We start from the raw sequence: 19,749 nt of genomic DNA, 5'->3' as shown, positions 1-19,749 counted from the left end.
TTGTTCTCCAAAATGGTTGAATGGGTTCCCAACTCCACCAACAATGTATTGGTGTCCCCATTTTTCCACATCTCCTCCACCATTTGTCATTTTTCCCTTTTTTCATTTTAGCCAATCTGATGGGAGTGAGATGATATCTCAGAGTTGTTCTCATTTGCATTTCTCTAATCAGTAGTGATTTAGAGCATTTTTTCATTTGCCTGCATATAGCTTTGATCTTCATCCAAAAATTGTCATACTATTGCCTATTGATCACTTTTTTTTATAAATTTGCCAAAGTTCTCTATATATATTCAGACAACCTGTTCATGAGGATACAGGAAGAGTCTGGGAGAGTAGCCCCAAGTTAATCCCTCCAGTACTTTTCTGGCTGCCTTCCAGCAAATAAAACATTTTTGGCAAAGGACTGGTAACAATTACCTGCCCAGGTTCTAGGTCGCACTCTACCAAGGACCTACCTAAAAGCTGCTTTTAAAGGGAAAGATATCTAGCAAGAAGGTTTTCTTGGCTCTTGAACCAAGTATGAGTGGGGCTTCAGAAGTATTCATTAGGAGTGCAATTATTGATTCTAAATAAGTGTTCTAGGACAGCTGGGTGGTTCAGTGGATAGAGAGCCAGGCTTAGAGATGGGAGTTCCTGGGTTCAAATCTGGCCTCAGACACTTCCTAGCTGTATGACTCTGATCAAGTCACTTCACACCCATTTCCTAGCCCTTTCTGCCCTTCTACCTTAGAACCAATATTTAATGTTGATTCCAAGACTGAAGGTAAGGGTTGCTTGATTTAAAGTATTCCACTAGCATCATTTTCCAAACCATTAAAATAAGAGTTTCCACTGTAGCTTCACCCAAGGTTTTCCTTGCCAAAACTGTCCCTTCTTAAATCTTCATACCTTATGGCTGGGGGGGGGGGGGGTTATTCAGTACAGTGAGCTCTAGATTTAGAGTCATGAGCTCTGAGTTCAAGTCCTCTGACCTTGAGCAATCATTGAACCTCCCCGGGCTTCCGTTTCCTAATCTGCAAAATAGGGGGCCCGGACAGATGCCCCTCGCCTCCATTCACGTCACTGAGTTAGTTCCTGGTTGGGTTGCTGACATCTCCTTTACTGATCCTGGCTGCTTCTTCCCAGCTGCCATGCGAAGATCAGATAATCCTGCTGAAAGGCTGCTGTATGGAGATCATGTCCCTCCGAGCGGCCGTGCGCTATGACCCCGAGAGTGAGACTTTAACCCTAAATGGGGAGATGGCCGTGACGAGGGGCCAGCTGAAAAACGGAGGCCTTGGGGTGGTGTCTGACGCCATCTTTGACCTGGGCATGTCACTGTCTTCTTTCAACCTGGATGACACTGAAGTGGCCCTTCTTCAAGCGGTCCTGCTCATGTCTTCAGGTGAGGATGCTGACTGAGCTCCCCGTCACCCACAGAGCGCTCGCCCTTCCTGTCGTACATAGAGACGTCCATCCTCAATGTTCACGTCCTCTTGGCTGTGGCTTCACAGCTCGTGCCCCAAATTCTCCATAGGATGGTTCCACTGGACACGAGCCAAATGGCCTCCAGACAGAGCTCCTTCCTCCCCCCTGTGTGCCTCCATCCTCTGGCACCCATGCAGACCCAATGGCATGGCAGCCCAGGAGGCACAACTTAGTAAGACGGTCCAGCCCTGCTTGCTTCTGTTTGGCTACTCTAGAGAATGAGAGTGACTGGATGCTCCATTCCACACACTGTTCTAGATTCAGGATCTCAAAAGAAAGTCGGGAACCCCAGATTCTATTCCTGACATGGCCCTTAATTACGGCACAAATTGAAATGCTAATTTTGGGAGCAGCTCAGTGGCTCTGTGGATGGACAGCCAGGCTCTGAGAAGGGAGGTCCTGGGTTCAAATTTGGCCTCAGACACGTCCCAGCTGGGTGACCCTGGGAAAGTCACTTTTGCCTAGCCCTTACTGCTCTTTTGCCTTGGAATCAATATGCAGCATTGGTTCCAAGACAGAAGGGAAGTGTTTAAAAAAACATGCTTATTCCAAAGTCACAGGGTGCAGCTGGACTTTGAAGCAGAGGACCTAGGATCAAACAGGGCTCTCCTACACACTCTTTGCGTGACCACAAGCTAGAGGCTCCACTTTTCTGTGACTCATTTCCCCCATTTTACAAATGAGAGAATTGGAGTACATCAAAAGGGTCCACGGGCTCCCCAAGAGCAGCCTAAACCAGATTAGAGTATCATTTGGAAATGTTTAACAAAATAAATAAAAATAGATTTTTCAGACCTTTTTCAGTCTTATCCAACTCTCTGGGATCCCATTTGGTTTGCTATTTCCTTCTCCTTATCTTCTCCATCCTTCATTTTACAGATGAAGAAACTGAGGCAAACAGGACTAAGCCTCCTCAGTTCACACTGTATTGGAATTCTCCATGGGAACACCAAAGGTTGGGATTCTCATTGGTGGCACCATAACACAATGGAAAGATCCCAGTGGCCTGGGTTCTAGTCCCATCAGAGTAGACAGAAAGTCATCTCGAAGGCAGAGGGATCAGGGAAAGGCTCTTGTAGAAGGCAGAATTTGAGCCAAGTTTTAAAGGAAGCCTCTGCTTCTGAGAGGCAGAGATGAGGAGGGGAACTATGGGAAAACCATGACCTTAATTAGTCACCCAGTAAAAAAAACAAAAGGAAATGTTTGCCAGAGCATGTAGTCTCTGCTCACCCCACGTGGAAGTTTAGGCTGAGTCTGGGAGAGACGAGATCCTCTGGCTCTGCTGCCATAACAGAGAGAATGGGCCACCTTGGGAGGTAGTGAAGTCCTTAGTGGGGCAAGGAGGTGGCAGAGTGGACAGAGGGATAGACTTGGAGAGGAGGGTCTGGGTTTGAATCCTGGCTCACTGACGACTGTGCGACCATCAATGGCTACATGGTGTCCCTGTTCTCTCTCCCTCCTGGCCTCAGTTTCCTCATCCATGGAACAGGGCTGTTGTAAGGATCAAATAAGAGTGAGTGCATAAAGCACTGGCACACCTGGAAGCCCTCTGTAAATGGCAGCTCTGATTATTTGGGGTTTGTTGATTGAACCAAATACTGAGTTAAGGTCTAAATATTGTCATGTCGAGGCTATCATTGTGTAACTAAGACCAGAGAGGGAAAATTCAGGGCAGGAGAAAACTGTTCAGAGCAGGCAATGGGCACATCCATTATGATCAGCATCCTGAAACTTTTATTCCATCCTTGGGGAAAAGTCATTTTCACGATTATCTATGAATATGAAATCGAAAAATCTAAAGAAGATATCAGGAAAGAGACGTGTCCCAGAATCAGTCTATCGGAACTCCTTTGAGAGAAAGACAGAAGGGGCGGCTAAGTGGTTAAGTGTACAGAGAGCCAGACTCAAAGAGAGGAGGTCTCTTTGGGGCCACATCTGGCCTCAGACACTTCCCAGCTGTGTGTCCCTGGGCAAGTCACTTAACCCCCACTGAATAGCCTTTACCACTCTTCTGCCTTGGAAATGATATTTATTATTCATTCTAAGACAGAAGGTAAGGGTTTTTGAGAGAGACAGAGACACAGAGAGATAGACAAAAACACACAGAGAGACAGAGAGAGGGAAACAGACACAGAGACAAAGAGAGGGAGAGAGAGAAACAGAGACAGACAGACATACTCAGAGAGAGAGAAATACAGAGACAGAGAGGGAGAGACAGACAGAAAGAGAGAGGGAAAGAGACAGAGACAGACAAACAGAGGGAGAGAGACAGACAGAAGAGAAGGAGGGAGAGAGAGACAGAGAGACAGAGACAGACAGAGAGACTCAGAGAGAGAGACAGAAAGAGAGAAGGGGAGAGAGAGACAGACAGACAGACAGAGAGGGACAGAGAGAGACAGAGAGAGAGAGGAGAGAGAGAGAGAGAGAGAGAGAGAGAGAGAGAGAGAGAGAGAGAGAGAGAGAGATGTTAATAATAATAAAAATAAACTGAGCATCCATGAGGTCCAAGGGAGTGTGCTGGAAACTAGGAATACCAAGACAAAAATGAAATAGTTCCTGCCTTCAGAAAGCTTCCATTCTATCGTAGGAGACCCTTATGAACATATAACCATTCCTAGGGATCTTCAAGATTCAGCTCAAGCACCACCTATTGCTATTCCCTGAAACCTTCCCTGATCCCCTCAGCTGCTGGGGAACATGGTCTCTCCCACAAGTCACTTGTGTTCATTGTGTGTATATATATATATTCAGTGGTGCCATAGTGGATAGAGCATTGGGCTTAGAATCAAGGAGACTCATCTTTATGAATCCAAACCTGCCCTCAGGCACTTAATAGCTTTATGACCCTGAACAAGTAACTTACCTCTGTTTGCCTCAGTTTCCTCATCTGTAAAACAAGCTGGAAAGGGAAATGGCAAACCACTCCAGTGTCTTGGCCAAGAAAACCCTAAATGGGGTCAAGAAGAGTCATACACAACTGGAAACAATTGATTGACAATAAATATATACAATAAGAGTGTAACCCCATTGAAGGCAGATTCCATTTCACTTTTGCCTTTGTATTCTGAGTTTAGGCAGTGCCTGGTACCTAGTAAGTGATTTACAAATATTTATTCATTGATTAATTATAGGCGTGTGCAAAATTAATACATATTAGGGGAGGACCCTGAGAGCTGGCTCAATCAGAAAAGGCTTCAGTATTTGACAGTAAGACTTTTTAACCCTCATCTGCCGCCCTGTATTGGTTCCAAGCCAGAAGAGCTGTAAGGGCTAGGCAATGGGGGTTAAGTGACTTGCCCAGGGTCACCCAACTAGGAAGTGTCTGAGACCAGATTTGAACTCAGGATCTCTCATCTCTAGGCTTGGCTCTCTATCCACTGAGCTACCCAGCTTCTACCTTAACAGTGAGTTTTGAAGGAGACACAAAGAGTTTTAAGAGATGCTGCTATAAGGAAGGAGGGAAGGAGTGCAGGAGAAAGCCAGAGCAAAGGCTTCATTGTGAGAGACTTTAAAAGCCAAAAGGAGGGTTTATTTTCTAGGAAGACCTGAATTCAAAACTGGCTTCAGACACTTAATGGTTTCATGGCCCTGGATAAGTCACCAAACCTCTGTCTGCCTATAAAATGAATATAATAATAGCAGATACCTCTCAGGATTCTTGGGAAGGTCAAAAGAGCTAATATTTATAAAGCAGTTAGCACAGTGCCTGGCATATTGTGGGTATTTAATAAATGCTTATAATGGGGCAGCTAGGTGGCACAGTGGATAGGACACTAGGTCTAGTGTCAGGGAGATCTGGGTTCAAATGTGGCCTCAGATACTTCTTAGCTGTGTGACCCTGGACAAGTCATTTAACCCGGTTTGTCTAGCCCTTGCCCTTCTGTCTTCGGGTTTTTAATAAGATAGAAAGTCATGGTTCTATACAAAATAAATGAATAAACAAGTGTTTGTTTCCTTCTTTCCTTTGCTAGGAGCAATAGGGAGCCATTGGAGTTTATTGAGGAGAGAAGTGACATGCTTCGACTTACTTATGCTTTGGTAAAGTCACTTTGGCAGCTACAAGGAGGATGAATGGATGTAGAGACTTCAGGGCAGTTTAGAAGCTCTTGTAATGGTGCAGGCAGGAGATGCTAAAGACCTGAATTGGGGAATTGAGTAGAGAGAGAGATGGGGATGGATGAGAACAATGGGGGGGGATTAGAAGGGACAATATTTGGCCCCTGATTGAGGGGGTGAGCTGAGAGCAGGTGAGGAGGCACCTGGAAGGCTGGTGCCTCCCTCGACAGAAATAGGGAAGTCTGGAAGAAGGAGGCTTTGACCCCAAAGAGAACGGCTCCCTTTGGATACGCGGTGCTTGATCCAATAAGTAGTCAGATGTGGACAAAGGGAATTCAGACATCTCCACTGAGGCCCAATGCATAGAGTTGGGATTCCTCTGGATAGAAATGACGTCTCCGTCCATGGGAGTCGAGGAAGGCACCAGCGGAGACATAAGACTAGACCTTGACTTTTAGGGCTCGAAGGAATGCTAGATGAAGATATAGGAACAGGACCGATGCAGACTACATTTTCTTGTTTGGCAGAGTTGCTCGCGGTCACAGGACAGCTCTGTGTCAGATGCAAGACTTGAACTCAGATCTTCTTGCCTTTCTAGGCTACATGATGTTGCCAACCATAAAAGCAGTAATAATAACCACCACTGCTGCCGCCATTTAAGCCAATGGTGTATGGTTTTTGCAAAGAATTTTATATATCTTGTGAAATATGATCCTTACAACAACTCTATGAAGTTATTTATATAATACATTATTTATATATGATATATAATTAATATGTAAATATGTTATAGATACTCCAGTCCCCATTTTACATATGAGGAAACTGAGGCAGGCAGAGTTTTAGTGGTTTGCCCGGGGTCAAACAGCTGATAAATGTCTGAGGTCAGATTCTATTTGCCATTGTGCTACCCAATCTCTCTGAAAAAAAAAAAAAGCAGTGAAAGATTCTGACTCAGAGAGACACATTAAAGTACATGAAAGGTAATAAATTGCTCATACATTCTATTGATCTTTTTTTTATTAATTTTCCTAGCGTTAACTAAGGGGATGCTCAGTGGTGCAGTGAATAGAACACTAGGCTTGGAGTCTGGAAAATTCATTTTCCTATATTCTAATCTGACCTCAGACTAGCTGTGTGACCCTGGACAAGTCACTTAACCCCATTTGCCTCAGTGTTCCCATCTGTCAAATGATATGGAGAAGGAAATGGCAAACCACCCCATTTTCTTTGAGAGGAAAACCCCAAATGGGGTTATGAAGAGTCAGATATGACGAACCTCCTAATACTAGCTGAATTCCCATCCCTACTCTAAAGACCACCAGTCCCCATAGATTAAACAATACATATATTTTAGGGTTCTGTCCTTGCAAAGAACCTCACATAAATTGCCTTGCTTGGATATTGGAGCCTCACGAAACCTCATGCAATAGGTATGACAGATTTTATCCCTATTTTACATATGGGGAAACTGAGGACCTGCCCAGTCGTTCTGAGAAGGACCTTCCCCACTCTAGGTCCTCCTCTTCGTCCCCTCTCTCTTCTCCCATTCAGCTCTTTTCCTCCCTTCCTCAGATCGCCCCGGGCTTGCCAGCGTGGAGAGGATAGAGAAGTGTCAGGAGGGTTTCCTGCTGGCCTTTGAACACTATATCAACTACCGCAAACACCACGTTGCACACTTTTGGCCAAAGCTGCTGATGAAGGTGACGGACCTGCGGATGATTGGCGCCTGCCATGCCAGCCGCTTCCTGCACATGAAGGTGGAGTGCCCCACAGAACTCTTTCCCCCTCTGTTCCTGGAAGTGTTTGAGGACTGAGCAGGACTGGTCTGGTTCTCACAATTCTGGCAGCGCTACATATGGGGTGTCATTCCATTCCATTGCCTCGCCCGCCCGCCGTCCGTGTTTCTCTGTACCTTGGGGAGGGGGGACTATTGTGGTTGTTGTTGCTGGGAGGGGAAGTCCTGGTTGGCTTTTTTTTTCACGTTGATGTACACGGGTGAAAATGTCCCCCGAATGTGGGTACTTGTGACGATCGCAGACCGTCCTCCGGTCCTCGGCTGCGAATGTTCTGAAAATGGCGCAACAGCGATGTGGGAAGAAAGCTCACACGTTCACCAGCACTAAGTGATCACCAGCGTCCATCCTGCCCCAGTCGATGGTGATACAAAGCGAAGCTGCAGAAAATTAAGGGCACCTTCTGTGGTCTTGGTTTAGTGAAGGACTTTCTCAATCAGGTTCCGTTTTGTAGGGCACAAAGAAATCTTGCAATGAATGTAGCTTCCACGTCCATGCCCTCCCCCAAGTTGGTCTACGTTATCTCATGTCCTTAAGACATCCATCCTCTTCTTGCCCCAATGGGAACATAGACCTGGAGCAGGGCTTTAGAAATCATTTCCTCTAATCCTTCCATTTTGCATATGGGGAAACTGAGTCCTGGAGCGGTTACGTGATGCGTTTAGACTCACATACTCATTAAGTGAAAGAACTGAGATGTAAACCTCAAGGTCTCTGACTCGAAATCCAGCACTTTTTCCACTTGGGTTGTTGACCACGGAGATATTGGTTCTCTGTCCAGTGAGATACTTCTTTCAGGGTGATGCTTTTCAGATGCTTGAGGTCAAGCTCCATGCTGGGAGTGGCTCAAAGGGATGGATGGGTTTATTGAACCAGTGGTGTTCATCATGGAGGAAAGAAGGGATCTGACGGCCACGAGGAGATTGGAAATGTATGCCAAGGATGCAGCATGCATAGAATGGTACTTCTCAAGAGGAAACCATTATGGTGTGCTTAGAGGTGAAGGAAACTTGAACATGAACCCAACTGAGATACCAAATGAAGATGTGGTGGTGGCTCCTACATGTCATCACTGAAGTTGTGTACCCACAATGCCTAGTGGGAGGTGGTCTTGGCTGAAGTGGCAACAGATTTCCCTGCCAATAAAATCTTCTAACCAAAGACAGCTGTAAAGTATCCGTCTGAGTCTGGTTGAGGAAGTGTTCCAAGGAAAGAGATTAGGTAGTTACCTTCAAAGCGGAAGAAACATGAGATAGCCAGTGGTCCTGTTGTAAACTGGTCCTTTAGAGAAGGCATCCCATGACTCTGGGAAATGCATATTATCATAGGATCACAGATCTAGAGCTGGAAGAAAGCTCAGAGGTCACCTTTCATTTTACCAATGAAGAAACTAAAGCCAAGAGAAATTGAGTGACTTCGCAAAATTCACACCAACAAAAAGTGTCAGAGGTAGGATTTGAACACTCAGCCCTCTAACTTTAGAGCCAGTGTGTCATAGTGTTGCTTTTTTTTCCAGACTTAAAATCTATTGGAAGAACATGAACACAAAATTGCTTGTTTCTTGTTTTGTTTTGTACTTGATCCATTGGATCTCCACTATGCCGTACAAGAAGTAAGCACCTGAGACTAGATTTGAACCCAGCTCTTCTGGCTCTAGATCCATGCCCTTTCCACTATACCATGCTGCTCCTCTCACTGACACTGTTTCCCCTGAGTCCCTGTGACTGTGGGACATAATAGACATTAACAGTTTGGTTGTTTTTACCAGACAAAGATAAAATTCCATCTCTCCCTGGCTTCTCTTCTCATAAAATTGCTCCAGAATGATATTCAGAATGGAACTACCTATAGGCCATTCATCTTTGCCCCAAAATCATTAGAAGAAAAGGTGATGTGTGGGAAATAGCATGCAGAAGTGTTATGTTGACTTCCTTTCTTCTGTAAAATGGCGGAGTTTTATTAGATGGTCTCCGAGGTCCTTTCCATCTCTAAATCCAATGATGCTGTGATGTCTGATCCTACTGAGCTGTCATTATTAAGCACCTACTCCATGTTAAACACTGGAGACACCAAAGTAAAAATAAAACACTCTTGCCCTCAAGGAGCTTCCATTCTAATCTCTTGAATGCCAGCAAATTGGGCAAGAATGAATTCTTTGCTAAGGAATTTATCTAAATGATGCAATAGATCGGTGATAGGTAGACTCATCTTTTTATTGGCCCATCCTGAAAATTTGGAAACTGCAAGCCCAAGCGGTCCCTACAGGGGCATCCATACAAAGGGAAGGGTGAAAGACTCCCATGCAGCAAGTGCTCCAGATTGGGCATCAGGACCTCTCAGAGCCTGTTTCCTCATCTATAAAATGGCCTGGTTGTGCCGGAGGGTCTTTAAAGGTCTCAAAAAGAATATTGTCTTCTTACAAACACCTTCCATTAGACCAGCCTTCCATTTATAAGCAGAGAAGTCACTGTGATGGTATTGATTCACATTCCTTTTTAATACAGAGTATGTGAACTAATTATAAGGACAATAGGAGAAAGGGCCAGGGTGTCCCCCTTGGGAATAAGGGAGGAAAAGTGCTGACTAGCCAGATAGAAGAGAAATGAGTCACGGGAGATAAAGGAAAAGAGGAAATCATTGAGAATGAGCCAACCAAGCGTTGAGATGCAAGCACAGGGGCTACGTTAAGAGTAGACGTTAAGGTGGAAATTCTCCAACTGCACCAAGGAATCGAGTCTTCACGCAGTTGTAAGCTATTAAAGTTTAATTAGGTACTGAATCGTTTTAAACTATTAAAGGTTTTAAGCTAAGACGTTTAGGACACCCCATGCCGTCCCTGTTCCATTATCTAACCAGAGATTGGCCGAATGTATCCTCTCTCTACAAATCTCCTTTTGGAGGTGTGTTGACTGTATCCATCAAGGCAGCCTCCTTGAATATTTGCTCAGTCGACATTGCACCTCCCTCTTTGCCACAGAAACATTTGTCCATTCGCTCTGCTCCAGGAGAGGATTGGAAGAAGATAAAACTTGTACCAATCCAAGAGAGGCTATCCAAGAACTGGAATGAATTACAGGAGAGGGACAGGATGGGGAAACTGGGTGGGTCCCCAGCTCTTCCAACATCAGTTATTCACAATTGTGTAAGAGAATTTGCAAGGCGAGATAATGTCCTTTGCATGCGTTGCAGATTCTCTCTTTTACACAATCTAACCTTATTACTTTTCTAAGTGAATTCCAGGTGAAAAATCACACCTATATTTGCTGTGTGGCCCTGAAAAAGTCACTTAACCTCTCTGGGTCCCAGTTTCCTTATTAAATGAAGGGGCTGAACTCAGTAACCTCTAGAGTCGCTGCTAGCTCTAACTCTATGATCCTATGTGTAATGTAAAAAGAAAAGTGGAGTCTAACGCAAAATGGAAAGTCCTTGTGGATTGCCCATGCCTCCATTGGTGTGAACACCCAAAACAAAGCACGTTTGGGCTGCAACAACACAGCACAAAGAGAAGAGAATATTTGACAATAGCTAGACGGGCTTCGTCCTGAGATCTTATGCCTAAATCAGTCTGGCTGGCCATCTACCCATGAAGATGGATACCTTTGCAAAGGAGCAGGCTTTGGAAGTCATGATCACAACACATCAGTCCCAGTCTTTGTGTATCACTCTTGGGTACTCCATCCCATGAAAGCTCATTTTTGTGAGGGCTCGTCTTGGGTTTTTTCCCCTTATGCCAGACCTTTGGGCTCAAAGACATCTCTGGATGAACAGAATTCTCCTCCTGCCTTCGAGGATGGCATCCTAACCCATCCCAAGATCTCTGTGGGACCAGACTTCTCCCTTATAAACCCCTTCACTCTGGGGAATGTTCGGTGTGTGTGATCTCTCTTTCCGCTCATCAGCTTAGCAGCCTTTCCAAACCCACTGCAAATGGCGATCTCTTCATTTCTTTTCCATATGGTTCTACCAAAAACGCCGTGTGCCACGGCCGAGCTTTTGTGATCACGTGAGCTTTGCTCCTTAGCGACGTGCTTCGGATTTCACCGCCCCAGCCCTGCGATGTGCGCACATCTGGGTCTGGAGCCTTGCCTATGCAGTTTTCCATGTGCTAATTCTACGGGAAGGAACACTCTGCCAAGCCCGAGGATTTTTAGAAACCTGCTCCTTTTCCACCATGCTAACCGCGAGCTTTCCCGCGCCTGGGTATAGAAGCACCAACAGCCTCCCTGTCCCTGGCTCCCCAGACCTGCTTTTTCAGAGCTCCTGGTCACTCTCCACATGTGTCATTGTTAGTGATGTATTTTTATTCTGTGGAACGCTAATCTGGTTGTGTCATACTGACCTTAAGTTGCATGAATCATCAATTGGAAAATCAATCTTTTGGTTTTGAAATGTAGCCAGCATTTGTAAGGCTAAACCTTTTTCATTAACCGAATTTCAATGAGCAACCAAGGAATATTTGCTCTTCCGAAGGAGAGCAAAGGCAAACATTTGAAATAATGTCACCCTTTCCAATGCCCAAGCCCATCGGATCTTCAAATAAGCTCTTCATTTTTCTGTTATTTGAATAATATGGAAATATTAATGTAGTGTTTCTTTTGATAGCAAGATGATATGATTGGTATTTAAATTTTATAGAAAATGAATTTTATCATACTGTGATGTAGATATTTATTTTCCAGGTAAGAAGCCACCCAGTATGTATTTTTTACAATGGAAAATTTTGCTTTTAATCTTTAAAAAATTAAAAAAAAATTAAAACATAAAAATACACACATACACAAAATAGACTTTAAAAAAAAAAGGTTTGGCCTTATCACGGAATTTTTCCTGTGCTATATCAATGTTTGCAGATGCAAAAAGTATGAATTTCTCTTGTGTCTCCACATTGACATCGTACGTCGCCTTCAGAAGCAATATCGTGCAGGTTCAAATATGCTGTTTGTGTCTCTCCATCACACAGTTTACCTATTTTTTAAAAAGCGAAACCCTTCTTATGCAGAAGACAATCAAAGATACATCTGTATCCTGCCAGGCCATGGATAGAACTCTGGTATTACTGAGCACAATGGAAGACAGACAGAAAAAAGACACTCGAATTCCACAGGTAACGTTGGACTAGAAGACTACATCAGGGCATGAACGAGCCGACTTCCTGCTCTTTCCTTCCTCTTTGGATCCCCCCTTCTGAACCTGGCATTTTTCAAGAACCAAATTTTCCTTAAAGCAAACAGCCCTCCTCGGTTCCCTTTCCGTGCCCTGAAATCAAGAGAAATCACCATGCTAGAGTGCAAGCTTTTCAGTCTTTGATGATGTTTTTTTTTTTTTGCAAACAGTGTTAAGTGATAATGCTAGATTGGTAATATTTTTTCAGCCTAAAAGTATATTAAAGAAAAAAAATCTGTGATTGAAATGTTTTAAACTATCCAAAAGAGAAAATTTGTATATTTGGGGAAAAATGAATTTTTACACAGCTTTTGTATGCAGATATTAAAATGTAATTATGAATATAGTGGGCATAGATAAACTTGTAAGCTTAAATTCTAAAAAAAAGAAAAGAATGAAAGAAAGAAAGAAAGAAAGAAAAAAGCTTATAACTGATCACCTTTCCTGTCTCTTTTTTTATTAAATAATATGAAGGCTACCTCAAATGGCAACGTGTTAATTAGGTGGGATAGAAGCCCAAAGGCATTCATTCATTCATTCATTTACAACCCTGAGCTGGAGTCTTTTGGTGAGCCCAGAGAGGTCAATGGAGCAGAAAGGAATGGGTGTGTTGATGGGACAGAGTGTTCTAGTAAATGTTTAACAACTGGCTTTCTGAAACACCTGACACATAAATTTAATTTGCCTTATTAACATTTTTCCATTACTTTCTTGAGTCTAGAGAATCAACAGAACTCTAAATCAAGCCCAGATTTATGGCATTTGTCCATTCACAAAACATAAATGCTCACACTGAAAATCCTAGTTTGAAGGCTTTATCAGACTCCTGAAAGCTAGGGTGAGGGACCATACTAAGTTAGTAGTCTAGACATAATCAAGAAAGAAAACACAAAGACTGGGCATCTGGGTAGATGTTCATGTACAACCCAGCAGAAGATCACAGGGAAAGGGGACTGCTTGGTCCAGGCACCCTTTTCAACCTCTCATCCCAACTGTTCTCCAAATAATTTCTGAAGAAAATTACCACTGTACCACGTACATTACCACTGATGACACAGAGTCATATCTCTCCAAATATTAATCCTTCTACATCTGACTGTCCTTGTGATGCCTCAGGCACTAGGAAACCCAAGCTTGGACACAACTAAACCAGTCTAGCCAATCAATATTTAGTAAGCCTGTATTATTAGCCAAGTACAATGCTAATTACTGGAGATACAAAAAGAGGCAAAGGTCAATTCCTGCCCTCAAGGAGCTCCCAGTCTAACAGAGGAGACAACAGGTAGACAAATGTGTACAATTGAAAATCTGAGGGAAAAGTATTAAAGCTTGAACATGAAGGGAACCAAGGGAAGATAAAACTTCCCAAATTAAGTCTTTACTTCTTTTCTTTGTTCCTTTTGTTTTTTAAACAAAGAAATTTCATTTATCCAAACAGCAAAAGAGAAAGCAGACATAGGAAAATATATACCAGACAAGAGCAAAGGCACTCTTCCTTTGAGATAAAAGAAACATTCAACCAAGAGAGAACCCTAGCTCCCACCTCAGGAAGCTCCCTGAATTCACAGGTGAGACAAAAGCCCAGTGAGACTCCATTCTTTCCATTCAGGTATTAAGTTCCACTAGCAAAACCTAAAACTCCCATTTCCTGGAGGTACTGCTGCTTCAGTCAGTTTTACATTATTAATCTGGATTGCAACAACCCTGGCCGGAGGACCTAGAATGGAGGAGATGTGACAAAGAAGGATGAGTCAAGTGTCTCCAAGTTGTCACAGACTTCTACAAGTCAGCCATAGTTTTCGAATACTTACTTAGTGAGGTCTGGTGTTTTAATCCACCCTCATTCCTGATTCCCTTTACACTGAGGGAGGGCTCCTGCATATTTGGGGAAAGCCAAAACAAGCACCAGAAGAAGTTAACCTTCAAAGCAAGACCCTATTCAAGGTCAGCTTTTAAATGCCAAAGTTTATTGAAGCAGTCATTGGATTATTTGACTGATTTGTACCTTATTATAGGTATCAAAATCATGCTTCATTCACTAAGAATGTGCTAGGGCCTGGGGACACACATGTTTAAGAAAGAAAGCCCCCCAAGGGCCTTTCATTCTATGGGGGGGAAAGAACATCTACACAGAAAAGGCAGTGGAGAGAGAGGGACAGAAAGAGACAGGGAGACGGTGGGGAGAAAGGGAGAGAGAGAGATGGGGAGGAGAGAGGGAGAGAGACAGGAAGATAGGGGAGAGAGAGAAGGAGATAGAGAGACAAGGAGATGGGGAGAGAGAAAAAATGAGGGAGGGAGAGAGAAAGAAAAGGAGGGAGAGAGAGAAGGAGGGAGAGAGAGGTGGGGAGGAGAGAGGGAGGGAGAGAGATAGAGGAAGATGGGGAGAGAGGGAAGGAGAGAGAGAGACAAGGAGATGGGGAGAGAGAGAAAAAATGAGGGAGGGAGAGAGAAAAAAGGAGGGAGAGAGAGAAGGAGGGAGAGAGAGAGAGGGAGACAGAAAGAGAGATGGGGAGGAGAGAGGGAGGGAGAGACAGGAAGATGGGGGAGAGAGGGAAAGAGAGAGAGAGACAAGGAGATGGGGAGAGAGAAAAATAAGGGAGGGAGGGAGGGAGAAAGAGAGAAAAGGAGGGAGACACAGAGAGAGAGAGAGAGAGAGAGAGAGAGAGAGAGAGAGAGAGAGAGAGAGAGAGAGAGAGAATTGTAAATAAGCAGTAATCACTGAGATTTAAGGGAAGGGCACTAGCAACTCTTGGATCGGGACAGGTGTCCTTTTTGAGGTGGTATTTGAGCTAAGCCTTGAAGGAGGCTAGGTTTGTTAGAATGTTCAGGAAAAAAATCAGACAACACATTATTACATCCTACCCTGAGAATCTGATCATGGATTTAGCACAGGAGCTATAGCCAACCTTTGTAAGTATCTCCCTGGGTTCCTGGGCTCCCAACACCCAGAGAGCCATGGATTAAGAAAACACCGTGCCAGAAAGAAGCTTTGGCCTTAGTAAAGCTGTTAGATGAATTTATATCTTATTCATCACAATTTCTTCTGCATGCATTTGATAGATAGTAATACACTAACATGCAGGGCTCTTATTTAGTCTGCAGGTGTCTGTTCTGTATTGCTCTGAGTCACACACAGGGTTCGATGGAGCTGAAGATCCAAATGACCAGGACTTGGGTGTAAGTGTATTCGTAAATTCCTTATAATGACTCTAAGGTCCCCCAAGGATTCCAAGGACCAAAGCTTGACCACCACTAAAGCACAGTGTTCAGAAACCAGCATTCCGTAAAGCCGATGGCAAAGGGAAGAAAAACCTCCATGGGTCTCTGATTGTCTCTGGGACATCTGCTGAATACCTGGAGCCAGGACAGGATCAGTACAGCTACTTAAGCCTTCAAGTCCCAAACAGTGAGAATTCCCCAAAGACCTATAATTCACCCCACCGAGAGCTTTGCCCAGTGCCTACTTTTTCAATGAGTGGCCAATCAACAAAGACCGGTTATTCATATGCCTAAATGTTCTTACTGGAGTTACTTGCGAGGTTCCACTGGACTGTTCATTGACCCAAGCAGAATCCTTCTTGAATTGAACCACAGGAATCTTGTTCATGATTTTCATTATATCATAAAGTCAAAACATCTTTTCTATATGAACACACCTCTGAAAAGATCATGGAAGCCATTGGAAGAGTAGAGTTCTGGCGAGATCTTTTTAAACATATACTCAAACACATCTAATATAAAACAGGATAGGTTTGTTAAATAAACGTTTCTTTCAGTGTTTGTTGAGTGCCTACTGGGTATAATGCACTGTGACAGGCATTTGGAGAAATCAAATATTGCATAAGACAGTCCCTGACTTCAAGGAAGTTCCCTATATTCTGCTGTAGATGCTCTGTCCAGTGCAAAGGACAATAGGTTTCTTCTCCTTTTCTTTTCATTTTCCTCTGGGGATCTTGCCCTTTCCCATAATTCCCATCTCCATAATGGGTGGTGATGAGGACAGCATTAAACAGAAGGAATAAGATAATTTCTTCTTAGCTTATGCCATTGCTGCCTCAATGGGTAGTTTCATTGGTTCTTGTGAGAGGAAAGAAGATCTAAAAAAGATCAAGCCCCTGCAGCAATGAGCCCCCATCCAAAGAAGAACATGACCCCCAGCAGCATCCTATATAGGGCCTCAACCCCTACCAAACCGGGCACCCAAACAAACAACTTCTATTCACTTAAAAATCTTTACCTTATGTCTTAGTATCAGTTCTAAGAAGGAAGGAAGAAAAGAGGAGGAAAGGAATAAGGAAAGAAAAAAGAGGAAGGAAGCAAAGGAGGGAGGAAATGGAGAGAAAGAAAAAAAGAAAAGGATGAAAACAAAAAAGAAAATATTTTTCAAAATTAGCAACAGCACTTCACTTTTTCGCTACACTTCTGGAGTAGTCTTTTGCTATGTTTCTGTGGCATATTTTAGTAGTCAGAAGAAGAGCAACTTAGCATAGTGGATACAAAGCTGGCCTTGGTTCAAGGAAGGACAGATTTCAAGTCCTTCCTCTGGCATTTACAGGCTGAAGAAGCCACTTGAAAGGGCTCTTACACAACTCTCAAAGATTAGAAGGTGCCAAGAGGGTACCACCCTGGGAGAGGGGAAGTTCACAATACAAATGAGATCCTCCATCCAGTCCCTATTCCCTAAGAGGAAGGAAGAAAGAGAGAGGAGGAAGACTCGTATTGGCAAATTATTCGTTATTATCTATCAACATAAAACATCTATATAATAGCTATAATTATTAAATATCTCATTTGATCCTCATGACAACCCTTAGAGGTAAGTGCTGTTATTATCCCCATTTTACAGTCAAGGGAATTGAGGGATGCCAAGAGCTGATGACTCCAGGGCCATAGCTCTGTTCAATATGGGGCCCCCTAGCCACCTCTTTAGTCTCTGACTGTAAAGAGAACCAAACCACTTGTTAGTTTAGTCAAATAACCATGATGTGGTTGGGATGAGAATGGGCAGAGAGGGCATGGCTGGGTGCCTCAGCTCAGTTATATTTCACTGGGTGGAGGTCAGTGTGAACCCCGATACTTCAGAGAACTTTCCATTCTTCTCCTGGTCATCTTGGGTCTCATAGACATTTACTGGGTTCAGACCTTCCTCCTGGGGCCATTATTCAAGCCATAGCATAGCAAGAAAAAGTCTTTTGGGGTCAGAAGGAGGAGGAGGAGGAGGAGGAGGAAGAAGGAGGAGGAGGAGGAGGAAGGAGGAGAACTAGCATGTCTATAGTAGCCTTAAGGTTGTATCCCACATGGTGTACACACAGATGGAATGCTTGAGACCAGTGAGTCCCACTCCTTCATTTTACATAAGAGGAAACTGAGGCCCATAGAGGATGCAATGAATTGTATAACATCACAATGCTGCTTGGGCAGCTAAGGTGGTGTAGTGAATAGTGCACCATGCTTGGAGTTAGGAAAACTTGAGTTCAAACAAATCTGGCCTCAGATACTTACTAGCTGTGCAACCCTGGGCAAGTCAATTCATCCTGTTTTTCCTAATCTGTAAAATTAAGGAAGGATATAGAAGGAAACATTCTTTCCTATAGAAGAAAATGGCAAACCCCTTTAGTATCTTTTTTTTTTCAAATCCTTACTTTCTGTCTTAGAATGGACACTATGTATTGGTTCCAAGGCAGAAGAGCAGTAATGACTAAGCAATGAAGGTGAAGTGACTTGCCCAGGGTCACACAGCTAGGAAATGTCTGAGATCATATTTGAATGCAGGACCTCCCATCTCTAAGCCTGGCTTTCAATCCACTGAGCCACCCGGCTGCCTCCCAACCCCACACCATAGTATAAAAAACCCACAAATGGGCTCACAAAGAGTCAAACACAACTGAAAAACAATTGAACAACAACATAGCTGCAGAGTACCCAGGGGAGAATCTGAATTCTTCCTGACTCCAAGCTCAGTACTAACCACTGCACCACTGAGGTGCTCTTTGTATTCCTTTAGCAAATTAACCCAATGGAAAGTAACACCTAGTTAAGGAGAGTAATTATCTAGAGCAGGAAGCTGGTCATGGCACCCTTTGGACAGTTGTACACAAAATGGGCTTCTCCCCCATCCCAGTCCTCCCCTGCTCTCTTGCCCTGACCATGTCCTTGGAGTTGAATCCATAAGACCTTGTATTTGTATTCTCAGTGCCTAGTAAAGGGCTTTGTACATAGTAAGTACTTAATAAATGCTTGCTAACTGAATGTATCCCAAGGTCTCACATCAGTGAAACTCTCCCTGCCTCTTGCCCACGTAGGTACAATGGAATTTGTCTTTAAAATAATGTGTTCATAGTTTGTCCCCAGTATATTTTATAGTGCATTTCCTAATGTTTACAGGTACAGGAGAATCTTGTGCCTAACCCTTTTCAGATCCCTTTGATGCATTACCTCCCCTATTAGAAGAGAAGTTTTTTGAGGGCAGGAACAGCCTTTTTTGCATGGATGGATGGATAGATAGATAGATAGATAGATAGATAGATAGATAGATAGATGGATGGATGGATGGATAGATGTAAGGGCAGCTAGGTAGCACAGTGGATAGCAGCTAGTTTGGAATCAAGAAGACTCTTCTTCCTGAGTTTAAATATGCCCTCAGACACTTACTAGCTGAGTGACCCTGGGCAAGTCATTTGACCCTGTAGTTTTCTCATCTGTAAAATGAACTGGAAAAGGAAATGGCAAACCAATCCAATATCTTTGCTATAAAAACCCCAAGAGAGTTGGACACAACTGAAAACTACTGAACAACATGTATGTGTGTGCATATACATCTCAATATATAATATGTATATATGTGTATAGACATGGATATAATATGTGGCTATTAGCTCCATCTTTCTTTACACTCAGATGTGCCAATAAAGCTTCCCAAGCTGCCTCCTGGCTGTGTTTTGTTTGGGGGGTTTTTTTGGTGTTTTTTTTTTTGGCTACTGAATAGCTCAGCCATGCGGATTAAAACTAATTTAAGTAAAAAAATAAATGCATGCCTAGGCAGACAACCAGCAGCCAGCATCCTTGCCAGAGGCAATTAAATGGAGATTCATTTGATAGTGAAACTCTTACCAAGAGCTATGCTCCTGGGCACAGTTATGGTGTGAAGGCACTGAGTGAGTCAGACAGGAGACAATTTATTTATTTCCTATGTATGTATGTGTATGTATATATTTTTTTTAAGTTTTTTTCCACCCTGAGATTGCTCTTTGATCCTGCCACTACA

General features: G+C 43.5%; 1 protein-coding gene across 15 annotated transcripts in view; it reads left to right on the top strand.

The window, feature by feature from the left end:
* Positions 1-12,963, top strand: part of THRB (thyroid hormone receptor beta) — a 468,459-nt gene extending 455,496 nt beyond the window's left edge. For 14 of the 15 annotated variants that reach the window (XM_056800353.1, XM_016426467.2, XM_056800351.1 and 11 more), the window contains 2 exons: positions 1,129-1,387; positions 7,102-12,920. In XM_056800353.1, the coding sequence (XP_056656331.1) occupies positions 1,129-1,387; positions 7,102-7,343 (501 nt within the window). In that variant the 3' untranslated portion in view covers positions 7,344-12,920. Of the gene's footprint in view, positions 1-1,128; positions 1,388-7,101 lie in introns of all 15 variants that reach the window. The other variant, XM_016426469.2, reaches the window with a different exon arrangement.
* The last annotated feature ends 6,786 nt before the right edge of the window (positions 12,964-19,749 follow it).

Source organism: Monodelphis domestica, chromosome 5, assembly GCF_027887165.1.
Source record: "Monodelphis domestica isolate mMonDom1 chromosome 5, mMonDom1.pri, whole genome shotgun sequence".
Lineage (NCBI taxonomy): Eukaryota > Metazoa > Chordata > Mammalia > Didelphimorphia > Didelphidae > Monodelphis > Monodelphis domestica.
The sequence above is the reverse complement of the archived record's forward strand: the minus strand, read 5'-3'. Positions and strand labels throughout refer to the sequence as shown.